At 46.1% G+C, this 14,636-nt stretch overlaps 1 protein-coding gene and 1 long non-coding RNA gene across 5 annotated transcripts; one reads left to right on the plus strand and one right to left on the minus strand.

The window, feature by feature from the left end:
* Positions 1–268: 268 nt before the first annotated feature.
* LOC135792372 (uncharacterized) lies at positions 269–1,777 on the plus strand. The gene is made up of 3 exons (XR_010548286.1): positions 269–505; positions 578–1,286; positions 1,349–1,777. It is a non-coding gene; the product is annotated as an uncharacterized lncRNA (long non-coding RNA).
* A 123-nt stretch (positions 1,778–1,900) lies between these two features.
* Positions 1,901–14,245, minus strand: nej (CREB binding protein nejire). Of its 4 annotated transcripts, none has more exons than XM_065302996.1 (16): positions 13,492–14,245; positions 12,960–13,085; positions 12,095–12,294; positions 11,658–11,853; positions 11,040–11,420; positions 10,740–10,973; positions 10,359–10,652; positions 9,890–10,290; positions 8,163–9,666; positions 7,810–8,099; positions 7,586–7,743; positions 7,020–7,130; positions 5,154–6,953; positions 4,651–5,057; positions 4,259–4,584; positions 1,901–4,172 (listed from the first exon to the last, which is right to left on the minus strand). In XM_065302996.1, exons 1-16 carry the CDS (start codon positions 13,571–13,573, stop codon positions 3,456–3,458), a joined length of 7,227 nt encoding a protein of 2,408 aa, XP_065159068.1. In that variant the 5' UTR covers positions 13,574–14,245; the 3' UTR covers positions 1,901–3,455. The 4 variants fall into 4 exon arrangements, with proteins under 4 accessions (XP_065159068.1, XP_065159069.1, XP_065159067.1 ...); XM_065302997.1 differs by having other exon boundaries at positions 7,020–7,100; positions 10,359–10,664; XM_065302995.1 differs by having other exon boundaries at positions 10,359–10,664.
* Positions 14,246–14,636: the final 391 nt, after the last annotated feature.

A 14,636-nucleotide genomic window follows, 5' to 3' on the forward strand; every position in this document is an offset into this window, starting at 1 on the left:
AGATTTATGTCAATTTTATTGATAAGTAAACTATACTTCAAAAATTATTCCTGAAAACACAAACTTGAACAATGTTCATTCACTACGCACTGATTCATTAGGCAACTGAATTTACAAGCAATGTTAAACTATCTTTTACTAGTTAAGCTAAATGCTCAAGTATTATAATTAAAAATAAAGTCTACTATTTATTAATAGGTTTATTTAAAACATCAATATGTACCTTACTAATTTCTTTAAATATTGACACCTCGAAGATTATCTGAGATCGTTGAACTGCCCTTCAACATAACCTAAACTAGATACGAGTACTCACGTTCCCCATTCTTATCTGTTCACATCGTAAAATTTCAACAAACACCCGCCCCAAGAATGCGTCGCATCCAAGCCGCTGGGCCAGGCCCATTCGCGCCCCGTGATCCTGAGGACGAAAAACGCCGCGCGCGTGAATCCACCCTCAGTAGTTTGCTTATATTCGGTCTCGTTTGTGGCTTAATCAAAACAGGTACATTTTCAACTTAATAATGAACATTGAATGAATAGTTCATATATACTAATTTCTTGTACTTTACTATAGCCCCCTTCGTTATCAATCATCTACGAGCGTAGTCCAGCCCCGTAGGTCGATTTTCCATACAATCTATTCAGCATAACTCACATGTACAACAATCGAAGAGGGAGGATTTATACACTATCATCTCTTCCAAACCAAAAAAAAGCCATTGCAACTCAACTAGACTAGTGGTACTTGACTTATCAAAGATGTGATCATTTGTACTGACAACCTGTACTGTTTGTATAACTTGTACAGAGTGAAGCGTACAATTTTTTCTATTGAGTGTAAACTGTGAAGCACATCACATTGCATGGATGTGTGATACAAGCAAGTCATGTAAATGTGTAATAGATTCATTATAATATTACAAGAATTACTGAGTTTGTATAAATTCCTATCCTATATTCATAATTATAGAGTAAAATTTGACTTACCACAATCATTTATTTATAGGAAGGGATCACCTAATTATTAAAACACCATTTTAATTAGTAAATCTGCAGGAGTCAGTACCTTTTCAGAGATCTAACTTGAAGGTTATAAAATTTGTTAATTTTTGATTTAAGAGGGAAAATTTGACATTGTGAAAGTTAACTTGTATCATATATCATCTAGATTCGAATGAAACTCGTCTTGCGCATTACTGAAAACTATCACTATACAAATATAAATAAGATTCAAAAGTTATAAATTACTTACAAAATCTATTTCGAAACTACGTAATCCATTGGTAAGACCGTTAAGTCATATATTAAGATTGCATATAAAATTACTTTGTACGGATTATAACAGATTTAAATGAATTATTCGAACAGAGCATCACTCAAAACAAATTTGAATATGCAACCATTTGCATCAGTTGAACAAACTGCCAGAAGAAGAATCTGGAACCTGTAGACAGAAGAAAGAGGAACTTAGGGACTTGCGGCTGAACTGCTGGACGACTCAGGCACGACTGAGTGCGGAGCGCACTGCGTGCTGCCCTTTTGCACTTGCCCCAAACCCGCAAAAAAGGGTGGGGCAGCGTGGTATACAATACTGGCAACATCGAGCTGGTGGGGGCACTAGATTCGAAAACTCAAGTCTATCTTGCGCCCCACCACTTCTGTACCAGACAGCCCTCTGGAATATAAGGGCAAGCTGGTTTTAGCTTCCACTTCGGAGAAGTATGCGTCAGTTGCAAGGAGTTTCCTAGCTGAAAATAAATAAATGTAATAAACACTTTACAGAATTTCAGTTATTACCTTGAGTAACCGACATCAATTCGCTAGTTGTTGATTCCTGAAAGGTGCAGTTATTTTCGTTGGTTGTGACTATCAACTACAAAGAAAGTACTACAAGACATCTAGAAAACAAGTTTTAATCGTTTTTTGGATGTTGCGTCGGTACTAATGTTATAATTTTTCAATATATCGTTTATTTTTTATATAATACTTAAACACTAAGAATGTAATTCTAATATTTCTTTCTTGTATGTTCAAAAATAATAAATAAAAGGAGGGAGTGTTCAATTACTTGTGAAAATCAGCGTGGGCGCGCTCGACCGGACGCGCACGACATTAGTTTAGCATCACTCTTAGTCGAAAAACGAATTATTAATTACAATAAATCTCCGGGCGCCCGTCTCTATTGCAGACCGGCCGCCACCGTGAAACGAAAACACCACCGCGCAGCATTTGTTTTATTACACTTTACTTTACACACACACAAAATCGCGCGCACTCCACATTGTGGAATCATCATCATCAACGGGCGTAATAATTGTATTCAATATATATATCAATATATATCTATATGTATATATAAATTATAAATATATGTATAAAAACAATTAAGAGAGTTCTGTGTACACAAGGACATGTTTTCTTACAGGGGCGAGGCGGGGGGTAGGCATGCATGGGTGGTGAACTTGTTCGAGTTGGTTCCGAGCGGAACAAATATGCGCGCACTTTACCTTCCGCAATTGTTTGGTTTCGTTTCCCAAAAGATCATCCGTCGATCACAAGCGCTGGGAGAGGAATAACAACGAAAAACGCAACCGCACGCATCACACGCACAAACACAACTGAATTCTTCGTACGTATGTATAAAAATTAGCCCATATCGTCATAATCATATATATATATGTATAAATGTTATGTTTATGTTTATTTTATAATTAGAAAATTATTACTTTGTTTCTTCGCCGCCATCGTCGACTTATGATTTTTTTTGTGTGCAGGTAACAATCCGTCCAAATGCTTCTTGCTTTGCAATCAAATCCGCTCATCAGTTCGTCGCATGATCATACTTAAAAACGAGGAAAGTAACAGTTACAGTTTTTTGTTTTGTTTTAAATTAAGAGAAAAATTATAACACAGCCTCGCAAAGCGAAATACTTTTAGGTAAACTCTTCACTAAAACAATTATTGTATAACTCCTCTTTATACAATAATATATCATAATTATTATAATAAATGTTGCGTCCGTGCAAACGCTGTTCTTAATCCATATATATCATCAAATATTAAACGTCTAATAATATTTCCTTAATAAGTTCCTTAATAAACATTATGTACAAATATTGATGTAATTTATTGATCAATTATTTTGCTTGCGAACGTCTCGTCTCAATATAAATTAGCTGCTAGGCGCAATGCGACGGCACGCACGCCATATTTCATTCGTTTAAAAATCATTTACTATTTCGATTTGTCTTTTCTCATGCCCTCTTGCGCATCGTCGTCCTCTCGCTCGCTCGTACACGCACAGACCTCATTTTGGGAAAACCTTAAACCTACTTTATACATAACTTACAAACACGAGCGCTGACCACAGTTCGCTTCTCAGAATAAATACAGACGCCGCACAGCACCAGGTCGCGAGCAGAACGTTGCGTTGTTTAAAGTGTCACTCACCACTAAAGCTGTTCCACAAACTTGCTTAGCTGATCCTGCGGCGTCATCGGAGGTACGTCGTCCTGTTGATTGGAGTGATTTTGCCCAAGCAACATCTCAGAGGAAGCGAGATCATGCGGCGACGGCTGGGGACCGCGCGGGCTCGGTACCGGCTGGTTGCGAGGGCTGGGCGCTGGCCGCGGTGATGGGTTCGGTTGTGGTGAACGGATAGGCGGCGGCGAGCGCACGCTCTGCATGAGCTGCTGCTGCTGGACCGATATGGGCGGGCCCATCGGCGATGCCACGGGTGATGGCGATGGTCGCATCGCCTGCATCTGCGGGGGGTACTGTTGGTCGCCGAAGGAATTGTTGTAGCCACCCATCGGAACTTGTCGATTGATGGCGGGCAGACGAGGATAGGTAGGCGGTGCGTTCGGTTGCTGGAACTGTTGTTGTTGTTGTTGCTGCTGCTGCGCTTGCTGTTGTTGTTGCTGCGCTCGCATCATCTGTTGATGTTTATACCATTGCTGCTGCGTTACTTGTTGTGCACCGGGGTTGCCTTGCGCGGCACCGGCGGGTCCACTGTGGCCAAGCATCTGCTGTTGTTGCTGCTGTGATTGCATTTGCATGCGGTTGATTTGCGTGGGGTTCTGCTGCTGGCCGAGTAGATGCTGCAGTGGGGGCTGTGCTGAATTGTTGCCAACAACGGCTGCACCTTGCTGCTGTTGTGCTTGTTGAGCCTTTGAATTAAAAAGAAAAAACAACGTTATAAAAGATTCCAAATACAAACCAAACCTTCATAATTTAATGGTTTTATATTACTTACTTGTCTCTGCTTGATGCAAGCAGCCATAAGCTGTGGATTGCTCTTGAGAATATGCAACAATTGGCGTTGTTGTTCGTCGCTCTGCGGTGATCGCAGAGTCTGCATCAATTGTTGAATGGCAGCTTTGTGTGGAATATTGCCGGCTCCGGGCTGTTGCTGGATGTTGCCTACCGTCGGTCGTAACGCCGGAGTTCCGCCCTGAATATGATCGCCGCCCATCTGCGGTTGTCGGTGCAGCACCGGAGGACCTTGTGGCCGTATCGCTTGACCCTGTGTGCTGGGATAGCGTTGTTGCCACTGATCCATTGGCATCAGATTTGTCCCACCTGATAATAAAAAAATAATAAAACAAATTAATAAATATTTCTACATTAAAATTGACTAGACAATACCTTGATTTCCACCAATATGTGCACCCATCTGCCTCTGCAGTTGCATCTGCGGTGGTGGCATATTCGGCCCAGGCACACAACCGGGATTAACCTTGCCGTAACTGACATTTGGCGCTTGTTGACGAGCAGCTTCCTCCTGCACCTGCTTTACTACCTGCAGCACGTTTGCCGGTGGCGTCTGAGTACCGGGTTTCAATCCGATACCCGGTTGATGTGGACTCTGCACGCCTAAACCTGCCGCTCCCAGCGCATTGGTGTTCATCGAAGGGCTCACCGCACCTGGCGGCACAACGCTCGGCACATTCGTAACCATGGGTACGTTGTTGGTGGGAAGTGCGCTTGTGGGCGCAACCGTTCGCGTATTCATCGCGGCAACGCGACGACGCAGCAATTGCGCTTGTTGAAGTCTACAGAAAAACAAAAACACATTGAAGAACACAACAACAAAAACAATTTTTATTTATGAATGTAAGAACGAAATAAATAACTGCATCCAAACTAACCTCTGCTGAAGTTGTTGCTGTTTAAGTTTATGTTTAATATTTAAGCAGAAGGGCACCGGACACTTCGACTCTTGGCAGTGCTTAGCGTGATAACAGCAGAGTGCGATGAGCTGTTTGCAGATGGGACATCCGCCATTCGTCTTGCGTTTGCACACCTTCGTATGCGTGACCACGCGCTTCATCTTGCAGCAGCTCGTCAGGCGGCAATTGGCGTCGCGACACTGGCACGCGTGCACCAACGACTGAATGCACCTTTGAATCGACAACTTGCGCGCCTCTTGCGGGTTCGCCTGTTTGCTATCGCCCGGTGATGATTCGTCATCCAATCCCAAGCCCAATTTCTCCATCTTGTGCGGATGACCGTCCTTCTCGTAGCACTGGATGCATAAGTCATAATCATCACACACAGTGCAGTGATACCGTGTTTCCACGTGCCCTTTACAGTTGTTGCATGTATACACAAACTTATCCTGTCCCTGATTATGCAACTCGTACAACATCGACATGGTACTATACTTAGCGCGCCGTAGCGACGAGAACTCGTAGTGCTTCTCGCGCGCCATGGTAAGGAACGCATCACGGCCATCCATGAGATCGCAGTTTATGAACGGATCTGGATCCTGAATGGGACCAAGACTTGCCGCCGACTGCACCGAATGCAATCGTATTACAAAGAATACGTCCTTGTGCTTTTCCATCGTTGCAAAAATCTTCGCCGAAAGATCATTGCCGGTTTGGGGAGTGTTACTCTTTTTGCTATTCTTCCGTTGATTGGCCTTCGATTTGTTGCTCTTTTTCGCTTTCTTCTGACCCTTTTTCTTACCATCAGCACCAATATCAGAATCAGCACCAAGGGAGAAAATAGCGGCGGCTTCTGCAGCCTCTGCCTGCTTCCGCTTTTCTTCCTCTTCCTGATCCAACTCCTTGATGCTCTCCTCAAGCACGTTGGGCCAAAAATCTCCCTCAAAGTACGGCATTTCAGCAGCAGAACGCAGATTGTCTTCCATTGCTTGTTTGAGAATGTCCTTGTAGTCGAAGACGATGCGCTCGATTATTCCCTTATCAAGCATCTTTTTATACCAATCTTGTAATCTCTTCGGCTTGGGAATTTTCTGTTCCAATGGATGGCAGTGGAAGATATAATCGTCCCCTTCGGAAGGCGGGCAAGCCCAAATATGAGCCATCGTATATCCCAGTTTCTTCACATAGTCCATATATCCGAGGAGAATTTCATGGTACACCGCGGTACGGAATTGACGTGGCTTAAAGAAATGTACAGAATCCAGGTAGGCGATGTAAACGCGCCGCGTATTCGGACCAGGACACTCCGAGCCGTATTCTTGCACGTGCATGCCAAAGAAGCACACATCCGTGCCGTCAATCTCCTCGAAAGCAAAAAGCGCCTTAGCGCGGTACGGAAACTCGGAGTTCATCTCGCCGGTATCCACAAATTTACTGCGCATGCCCGGTTTAACATCCACCGTCTTTTCAGAACTGGAGACAACACGGATATGCACCTCACCAGCACCGGCCTCTTTCTTCTTGAGGAAATTGTTAACGCGATGTTCGATATACACGCCGAGTTTAGTCGCTGGAAGGCGTTTGGCATTGAACTTGTTCTCCTTGCGCTTACTCGCCTTCTTTTTGTGGCATTCCTCGCAAGTGAAACCCGACGGCCAAATGTTCTCGTGGTGCAACACGCAGATCTGATGTAGTTTGCGCCCGCACTCGCATATCACAAATTGTTCCAGTTCCAAATGGTCGTTCTTCATCTCTTTGAATTGATCTTTCTTTATCACGCTACATAAGAAAACATCACACAAATTAAGTGAATTCAAGAATTACAATGAAAAATGTAAAACTTACGTTTGTGCTTGAGTCGGATCATCGCCCAGCGTGACGGTGTCGCCCTGAATGTCGTTGAAACACTTTTGGCAGAACGTGTATCTGTTGGATCCAAGACCATAAGCTTTAAGACTGCTCTCAATCGAAACGCAAAATTCCGAGCGTATTATCAAAGCGTTGGAAGTCGGCGGTAAGTCGCAATACGTGCAAGTTAGATGAACAAGCAACACCCACACAGCGTAAAGACATGAACAGGGAATGGCATTGTGAGTTGTGTGCACATGTTCATGGAGGAGTGGACCAAAAACAAAGAAGTTATGAATCAGTCATGTTCCACAGGACACAATCAATTTAAATGCAACCGAAACACTCAGTATGTTTGTATATCAATATCAAGATCCACCCAATCGTTCAAGAACCAAGTAGGTTATTGACATTGATATATTTTTAGTATAATATGGCAAAGATGAATTAAACCAATGACTTATCAGAAAGTTAATGGCCCTGAATCCTTGCCCCTGAATGCTTTTATTGCACCAAGCACTTAATGGTTTAAAGCAGGGCACAAAGTCAAATGAAATACTGACCTATTTTGGTAGCTGTAGTACTTAGCATCCCTGGGAATGGTACACAATTGTTTACCATAACAGCAAAGTACTTGCGGATTGAAAGTGTACTTTCGTCCGCAGCAATAACCCATGCTTTGCATCACCGGATCGATTTCTTTTTCAAATACCTCAGATAGCTGAAAATGTTAAGCATTGCATGATTAAGATTCATAATTATAAAGTTTTCTAAGTTTGAGTGTTACCTTTGTACAATATCGAAACACTTTGCTTGTTTTTCTATTGTACAACCACGCGTTGTCAAACATCAGCCACACATCATCCACATACTCCCAGGGATCAGTGTACTGACCAACGTCGAGCTTTCTCTTGATTGTTGACAAATCCATGGGTTGTCTTACAATCTCAAAATAGTCCGGTATACCTAACGACAGCGGATCGACCGGCTGCCGGAATGGTATACTCTCCGGGTCTTGTCTGTAGAGCTTTTCTAGAGTCGGCATCAACTTCTGCCTTAACTCGTCGGATTTGAAAACTGAAAGAGTAAAATCATTTTTATGAAATGCAATGTCATTAACGCGCGAGCAAAGAAACTTACTGCATTTTTTGCCGTCCTTCTTTATCGACATCATGTCCATTTCGTGCTTGATGTCCGTCGACATAACCTCCTTCTTGATATCGTCCTCCTGCTTGATCGGATGATCGCTCTCGTCCATCGGCTCCGTCTTGATCTGTCGCTTTATCTCAGTCTTAAAACCCTTGCCACCTTCGATGTGTCCGTTGGAGGTGTCACTCATATCCTCTTGTTTGATGTTATCCATGCTGTTGTCCTCCTGCTTAATCTGATCCAGCTTACCACCTCCAGCGCCCCCGTTGGACGCTGGCGGCGAATCATCTTCTCTTTCAGCAGCGGCGGTGATCGCTGACATGATCGATGACATGCTGCTTCGCGACGGTTGCGATTGAGCTTGTCTTTCGCTTGAGGACATGCCCTTACCCAAACTGGCAGCTGTCGGTGCCGGTGAGGAGGAAACAATGGGCGTCGGCGGCGCTGGACTGGCGCCTCGCGACGAACTCACCGATTTCGGGCCGGCCGTATGCGGCGTGGTCGTATGTGGCTCGGAGGGAGTCGGCATGCGTGCGTTGTTCGGTTGACTGCCCGGCATGCCACTATTGGGCTGTAGGTTGAATGTCGACGGGGAAGGCGCGAGGCGATTGTTCTTCGCCACATCGTTGTACTGCTGTTGCTGTGACTGCGACTGTGTAGTGGTGGCGGGGCCGGAACTAACGACGCCGACGGGCGAAGTCTGTGGTAATGATGTAGGGCCATTCGACGTGCTGGTAAACGGCGTCTGTTGTTGCGATTGCTGCTGTTGCGAGGTGGGCGTGCCGACATTAGCCTGTTGCGGTTGTTGCTGTGGCTTTTGCGACATAGGTTGGCTAAACGGCGACAGCCCCGGATTGTTCGACGCCGTTGGTGATGGTCCAGGCAAACCCACCACAAGTGGCTGACCCGTTGGCGTATTCTGACCGGAGAATAACATGCGAATGTTAGCTTGCTGCTGTTGGGGCTGTTGTTGCGGGTTTATCACATTGCCCATGCCACCCATTGCGGGGGAGTTGTTGGGCAGCGAAGGTGATGGTGTAGGCGGCATTGCTCCCGGTACTCCGGGAACTCCAGGCCGCACGCCGCCGGGCACCGGTTGTTGGCCGGGAGGTAACGTCGGTAGGATCTGCGGTTGATTCGCCTTCTGCAGTTGTTGTTGCTGCTCTTTTCGCTTCTGGCGTTTTTCTTCCAACTCCTTCTGGATCTTATAGATCTTTTCAGCAAGCAGGTGGTAGTACTCAGAGCGCGAGTTTGCCATCTCGTACATATCGCCCTCAACTTTACGCGCATACGCTACAAGGTTGTGCATACGCTTGTCAAGCATTGCCTGCGGATCGGGTGTGGGGAAAATTGCCTGCACGAGTTTGTGTACCAGATGGTTGCGGAGATCGGGCGTCACATGCTGATGCCATTCTTTCGTACCTTGCACAGGCGTTGCAGTCACTTGTCCCGGCTGCAGACCACCGGGTAGTTGCACCCGATTATCAGGATTCATCTATTATAGAAAATCAAAAATCACAAACCACGAAAACACATAAAATACTTTAAAATCATTTGTCTGCCATCTTTGAAACCTGCTCAATTATTAACTAACTAAACAGCTCATAAAAATGACTTCTAAGTTTATCTTGCAAAAATTGATTAAACTAAATACCACAAGACGATGGTAATCAGCCCTGAATATTTGCAAAGCATGCACAATTAAAATAAGAACTTACCAAACCGGCAGCATTGTTCTGTTCGAAGAGTTGCGCACTCTGTTGCATATTATGAAGGTTGGCGGCTGTCTGCGCGGCGGCATTCTGTTGCTGCAGAAGCGCCGCTGGTGTGGGGTCACTCCCAAGAGGTAAACTAACATTGGGTGCGACTTGGTTTTGCGGAGGTGCTAAAACTCTCACGCCGCCCATGCCTGCGGCACCACCAGGCGCAATATTTTGCATATTTGCACCTACCATCCGCAGTCCAGGGCGTTGCTGCTGTTGTGCTACAATCAACCCTGCTGGCGGCGTTGGGCCCGCCCCCGTCGTGGGACACTGAATGCCTAGGGCATCATATGCTCTTCGCATATCCGACGGTGATGGGTTCGGACTTTGCGTACTTTGTGGTGTTGTTGTAGTTGCTATTAATTCAGAATAAACACAAGATTAGACATGCAAATTAAAGAGCAAGTGCAAAGTTAACACTTACTATTTGGATTATTTCTGTTCTTGTCCGCTTGCTTCAACGGCAAACAAACCGGGCAGTCGCTGCGCACGCAATGCTTCCAATGGCTGATGATCTGACGCGACGAGCTGCAGTGCGGTACCGTGCAGCTCTTTCCCGCCTGGCACGTCGTCATATGATTGAGCACGTTCTTCATTGTTTTGCAGTGCGGCAGCGAACAGTACACCTCACCGTTGCCTTGCGACTCCCGCCGCTGGCACTTATGCGCGTGAAGCAGCAGCACCAGCTGCTGCTGGATGAGCTTGCGCTTCTCGGGGTCTACGGACAGAGCTAAACATGTAATCAACATCAACGTGCATCGCAACTGCTGTAGTAAGAAGTATCATAATAGTAATCAAAACCTACCAGTCGTGGGTGCAGGTGTTCCACCAACTTGGTTCTGCGTGGCGGTTTGCGGTCCTGGTTGTGTCCCACTCGGCGCACCAGACTGTGGCTGAGCAGGCGAGGGCGCTGGTGGTTGCGTTTGCGCCATACCACCTTCGCCTCCCGCTCCTCCACCACCTGGAGGACCTACCGGTCCACTAGGTCCAACAAATCGTTGTTGTTGGATACCGGCTCCTCCAGCTCTTTGAGGTGCAACTACAAAAAAAAGTTCATATTTCCATTAATACTTCGAGATTTTCATTCGTGAAATTTTCAACTTACCGACTTGAACCTGTGGTCCGCCAACACCGCCGTTGGGATTTTGATAGTACGGACCACCGCCGGGCATGTTTTGGTTGACGGGCCCGCCGCCCATGGGCATGTGCATGCGGGGTCCCATACCGTGCACACCCTGCGGTCCAGGCACGCGCTGGTTCATCGTCGGCATGCCAAGACGGGCGTTCATCATCGGCCCATTCTGCATACCCTGCGGTACCTGGTGGTTGCCGGGCCCCGGATGATGTCCCTGTGCGCCCATCATGTTATTGGCGGCGCCTAGTGGTTTATTACCGCTGCTCACGACAATACCACCTCCGGTCATCCCTGGCATGGTGTTCATATTACTGTTCGTCATTACCATGTTACCACCACTGTTATTCATTCCTGAAGAGAGAAAAAAAAACCTTAGAATGTATATTCTATCCAATAAGAATAAAAACTATAAAATTTATGTTTTGTAACAAATTTTACACACCCTAACATGAATTATATTCATATTAAGAATAGTAATATTTGTAAGTTTATCTAGCAAAGTTATTAATCAGAAGAACTGAAATGTGCTCAACTGAACCTGAAACTTTGCAGCTAGTTTTTTTTTTGTTTGTTTAAGACTTGACTTACCTTGAATAGAGCTCATAACTTGCGGCGAACTACCATTGTTAGCCATGCTCTGGAGGCCGACATTATTAGGCATACTGGCCATCGCAATTTGCTCGGCGGTAGCCTTTGCTACATTGGGGGGCGACTGAAGATTGGGACTTTTGCTCCCTAACTGTCCGCCCATGCCCAACGCGTTACCAACAATTCCTTTATTTCCCTACAACAACAACAAAAATTAAACTTCATCCACAATTTTATACCATTTATTCCCCAACACAAAACCTAACAAAAATGTTGACTGCTTTTAACACACAAACCTGTATTTGTAACAAATTCGCAATATAAAAGCAGTTTTCAATTATCTAGCAAAAATATTAATTGGAAGACGTTAGTGCAAGTCAACCAAACCTGAATTTTTGCACATTTTGAGAAAAGAATACAAGAAAACAAGATCTTACCTGTAGCATATGACTGTGTATTTGTTGCATTTGCCGAAGTGAGTTGGGCGCGTCGGTATCGATGCCATTCTGCATCTGACCGGGACCCGGGCCCTGCGCCGGCGGTTTACTGTTGCCCATATTGTCCGGCATGCCCCAGCTGCCGCCGGACATGAGCTCGTCGGGCAGGTCCTTCTCCAGGTCAAACATGTTGATGACATCTACAAACATTCATAAATAAACTCTCAACATCACATTTAAAATACATCAAGAAAAACAAAAACACAAACGCGACAATAAACATTCACTCATTACAGAAACGGAATACAAGCAGATCCAAAATGTACAATATGTATTGCAAATCACACCAAATGATCAAATTACACGCACAAATTGTAACCTAGGTAATGTTGACTTAAATAAATGTCATTTGATGTCAAAAACATCTACTATTTTACAAATATTTGGTTAGAAACCACACCACAATAGAGAAGCGATTCCTACAAACAAAAGTGAAAAACTGAACAATTTTAAGATTAATTATAATTTAGTTGACATTCGAATTTCATGCAAAAACTAAACTTTGCCACCAGTGAAACACTACGGTCAGAAGTGCAAACAAAACTGAATTTTACAACAGACCGTCGTGCATCACATATAGCAATCATTTTTAGAATATTATCCTCTACAAGAAGTATGTGTTTGCAATGTTTTTTAATTGAAAATAAATAATCCGTAATTTAGCACAATTTGGTTATGGTTTTCTGCGATAACTTGAATGAGTTTGCCCTGAGTGAATGCCCCGAGTTGGTTAAAACAAAATGAAAATAAAAACAAAACATAAGTAGGTAAGAAGAAGTTTGTATAGAGGGTTGTTGCTATTTACTTTGGAGCTGGTATGGGGGTGCTCCCCATTGCTGAGTTGGATTCGATTGGCCACCACCAAGTGTTTGTACGAGGACCTGGCCGTGTCCGGGCCCCAGCGCATAGTTGTTGTAAGCTTGTTGCATCACTAATGATATAAATGTTAATAAGAAATCAAATCAATTAAAATCAAAAACTAATTCAGTCGTGTGTGGGGTGTCGGGCGCAATTCGAGTGTGTATGGATGCCACCGGCAAGTCGTGGTGCACTTGCCACAAGCAGCAAGGTCATCACAATGAATTCGTCAATCGCATGCACAACTAAGAGGCTAGCACACTACGAAACTAGATGCGGTCCAAGAGGATCGCACTCGGTTGCAGAATAAAAACACGCATGCGGCTGCACATATTTACAGAACGAATGGAATAGTAGTGAATTGTTGATGCCGGCGGGGGATTTGTTTGGAAACATCCCAACGCGGCGTCGGCATCGCGCGACAAAACAGGTGTTATAAACAATGCGGCGCGCGGCGTGTCTTGGAGCGCTGCACTCACCTGAAGAGTCCGACGGGCCCTGAAAGGGGTCCAGCTTCTGCCGCTTGGCGCTTGGCGGGCCGTCGACGAGATGATCGGCCATAGCGGCGGTCGAAGAGGCGGCGGCGGCCGCAGGATGCACGCGCGCACTCACGCTTATTGTTCGGTTGGCGCCCTCGGCCCTCGGCGGGCTCCGTCTGTATGTATGAAAGCGGTCGTCAATACGCTCCGCACTGGCTGCGGCTGCGGCGATTACGACGGCGACGGCGATCCAAGAACGCGGCGCGGCGACGCGTCGAAACACATGATTCACGAGCGGGACGCACGGCGCGTCGGCCTCGGGTGGCGGCGTTTTCCGAATGTCCTAGTGTTCGAGTGCCTGGGCATCTCACAAGGCACATTATTCGCGCGGCGGCGATGCTCACCCGTCGGCCATAATTAATGCGTGCGGGCAGACCAGTCCGACGTGCAGACTACGCTTCCCTCTCGACATCGCTACCCGAACTAACACTCGCGCACACACAATGGCACAATGGTCGGCGGGCTCGGGGACTCGAGGAAACGCCAGGATGGCGACGGGCCGCGATCCTCACGCCGATCGGGGCATCCGCGCGCAAAGTAGCCGCGCCCGAACGCACGCACCCGCTGAAGAGGCCCTTCGCGACCGGATTGCACAGCCAATCTCGCCGAATATCCAACGCGAGCGCGTACAGGCAAAATGGCGGCTGTTGATGGAACTTTTTCTACGCTTGTCAGAGGCGCTCTGTCTATTAAGTCGCGAGCGCGGCACTATTGGTCGCCGCCGGCCATGTGACCCGAATGCGCACGCTCACTCGGCGCTACCATTCCGGAAGATGCGAGCCAGCGCGAGGTGACGCAGCGTCCGTCGTCACAGTTCACGTCACTACAAGCGCCCGATCGCCGCCGGAGTCGCACGACGGCGCCGTCAGCGCCAGCCGTGGATCATCAGGCAACTGTACGCAAAGCGCGCGCCTGATTCGCCGCAACCGGCAGCCACGTCGCACCCGAATCGTCGCGCTTCACACCGATTTTTACCTCTTGCCCAACAATCAGTCATATTATCCACCTTCGAATAACACAAACCACTCAATATTCACATTCTACACCATCTTGTCGTTCAACCCTCTTTGGAATACCGTCTTCAG

The sequence above is a fragment of the Atheta coriaria genome, unplaced genomic scaffold, assembly GCF_025399875.1.
Source record: "Atheta coriaria isolate IRGN ID8LTWV9N9 unplaced genomic scaffold, Caltech_Dcor_3.1 hic_scaffold_5_pilon, whole genome shotgun sequence".
Taxonomy (NCBI): Eukaryota; Metazoa; Arthropoda; class Insecta; order Coleoptera; family Staphylinidae; genus Dalotia; species Dalotia coriaria.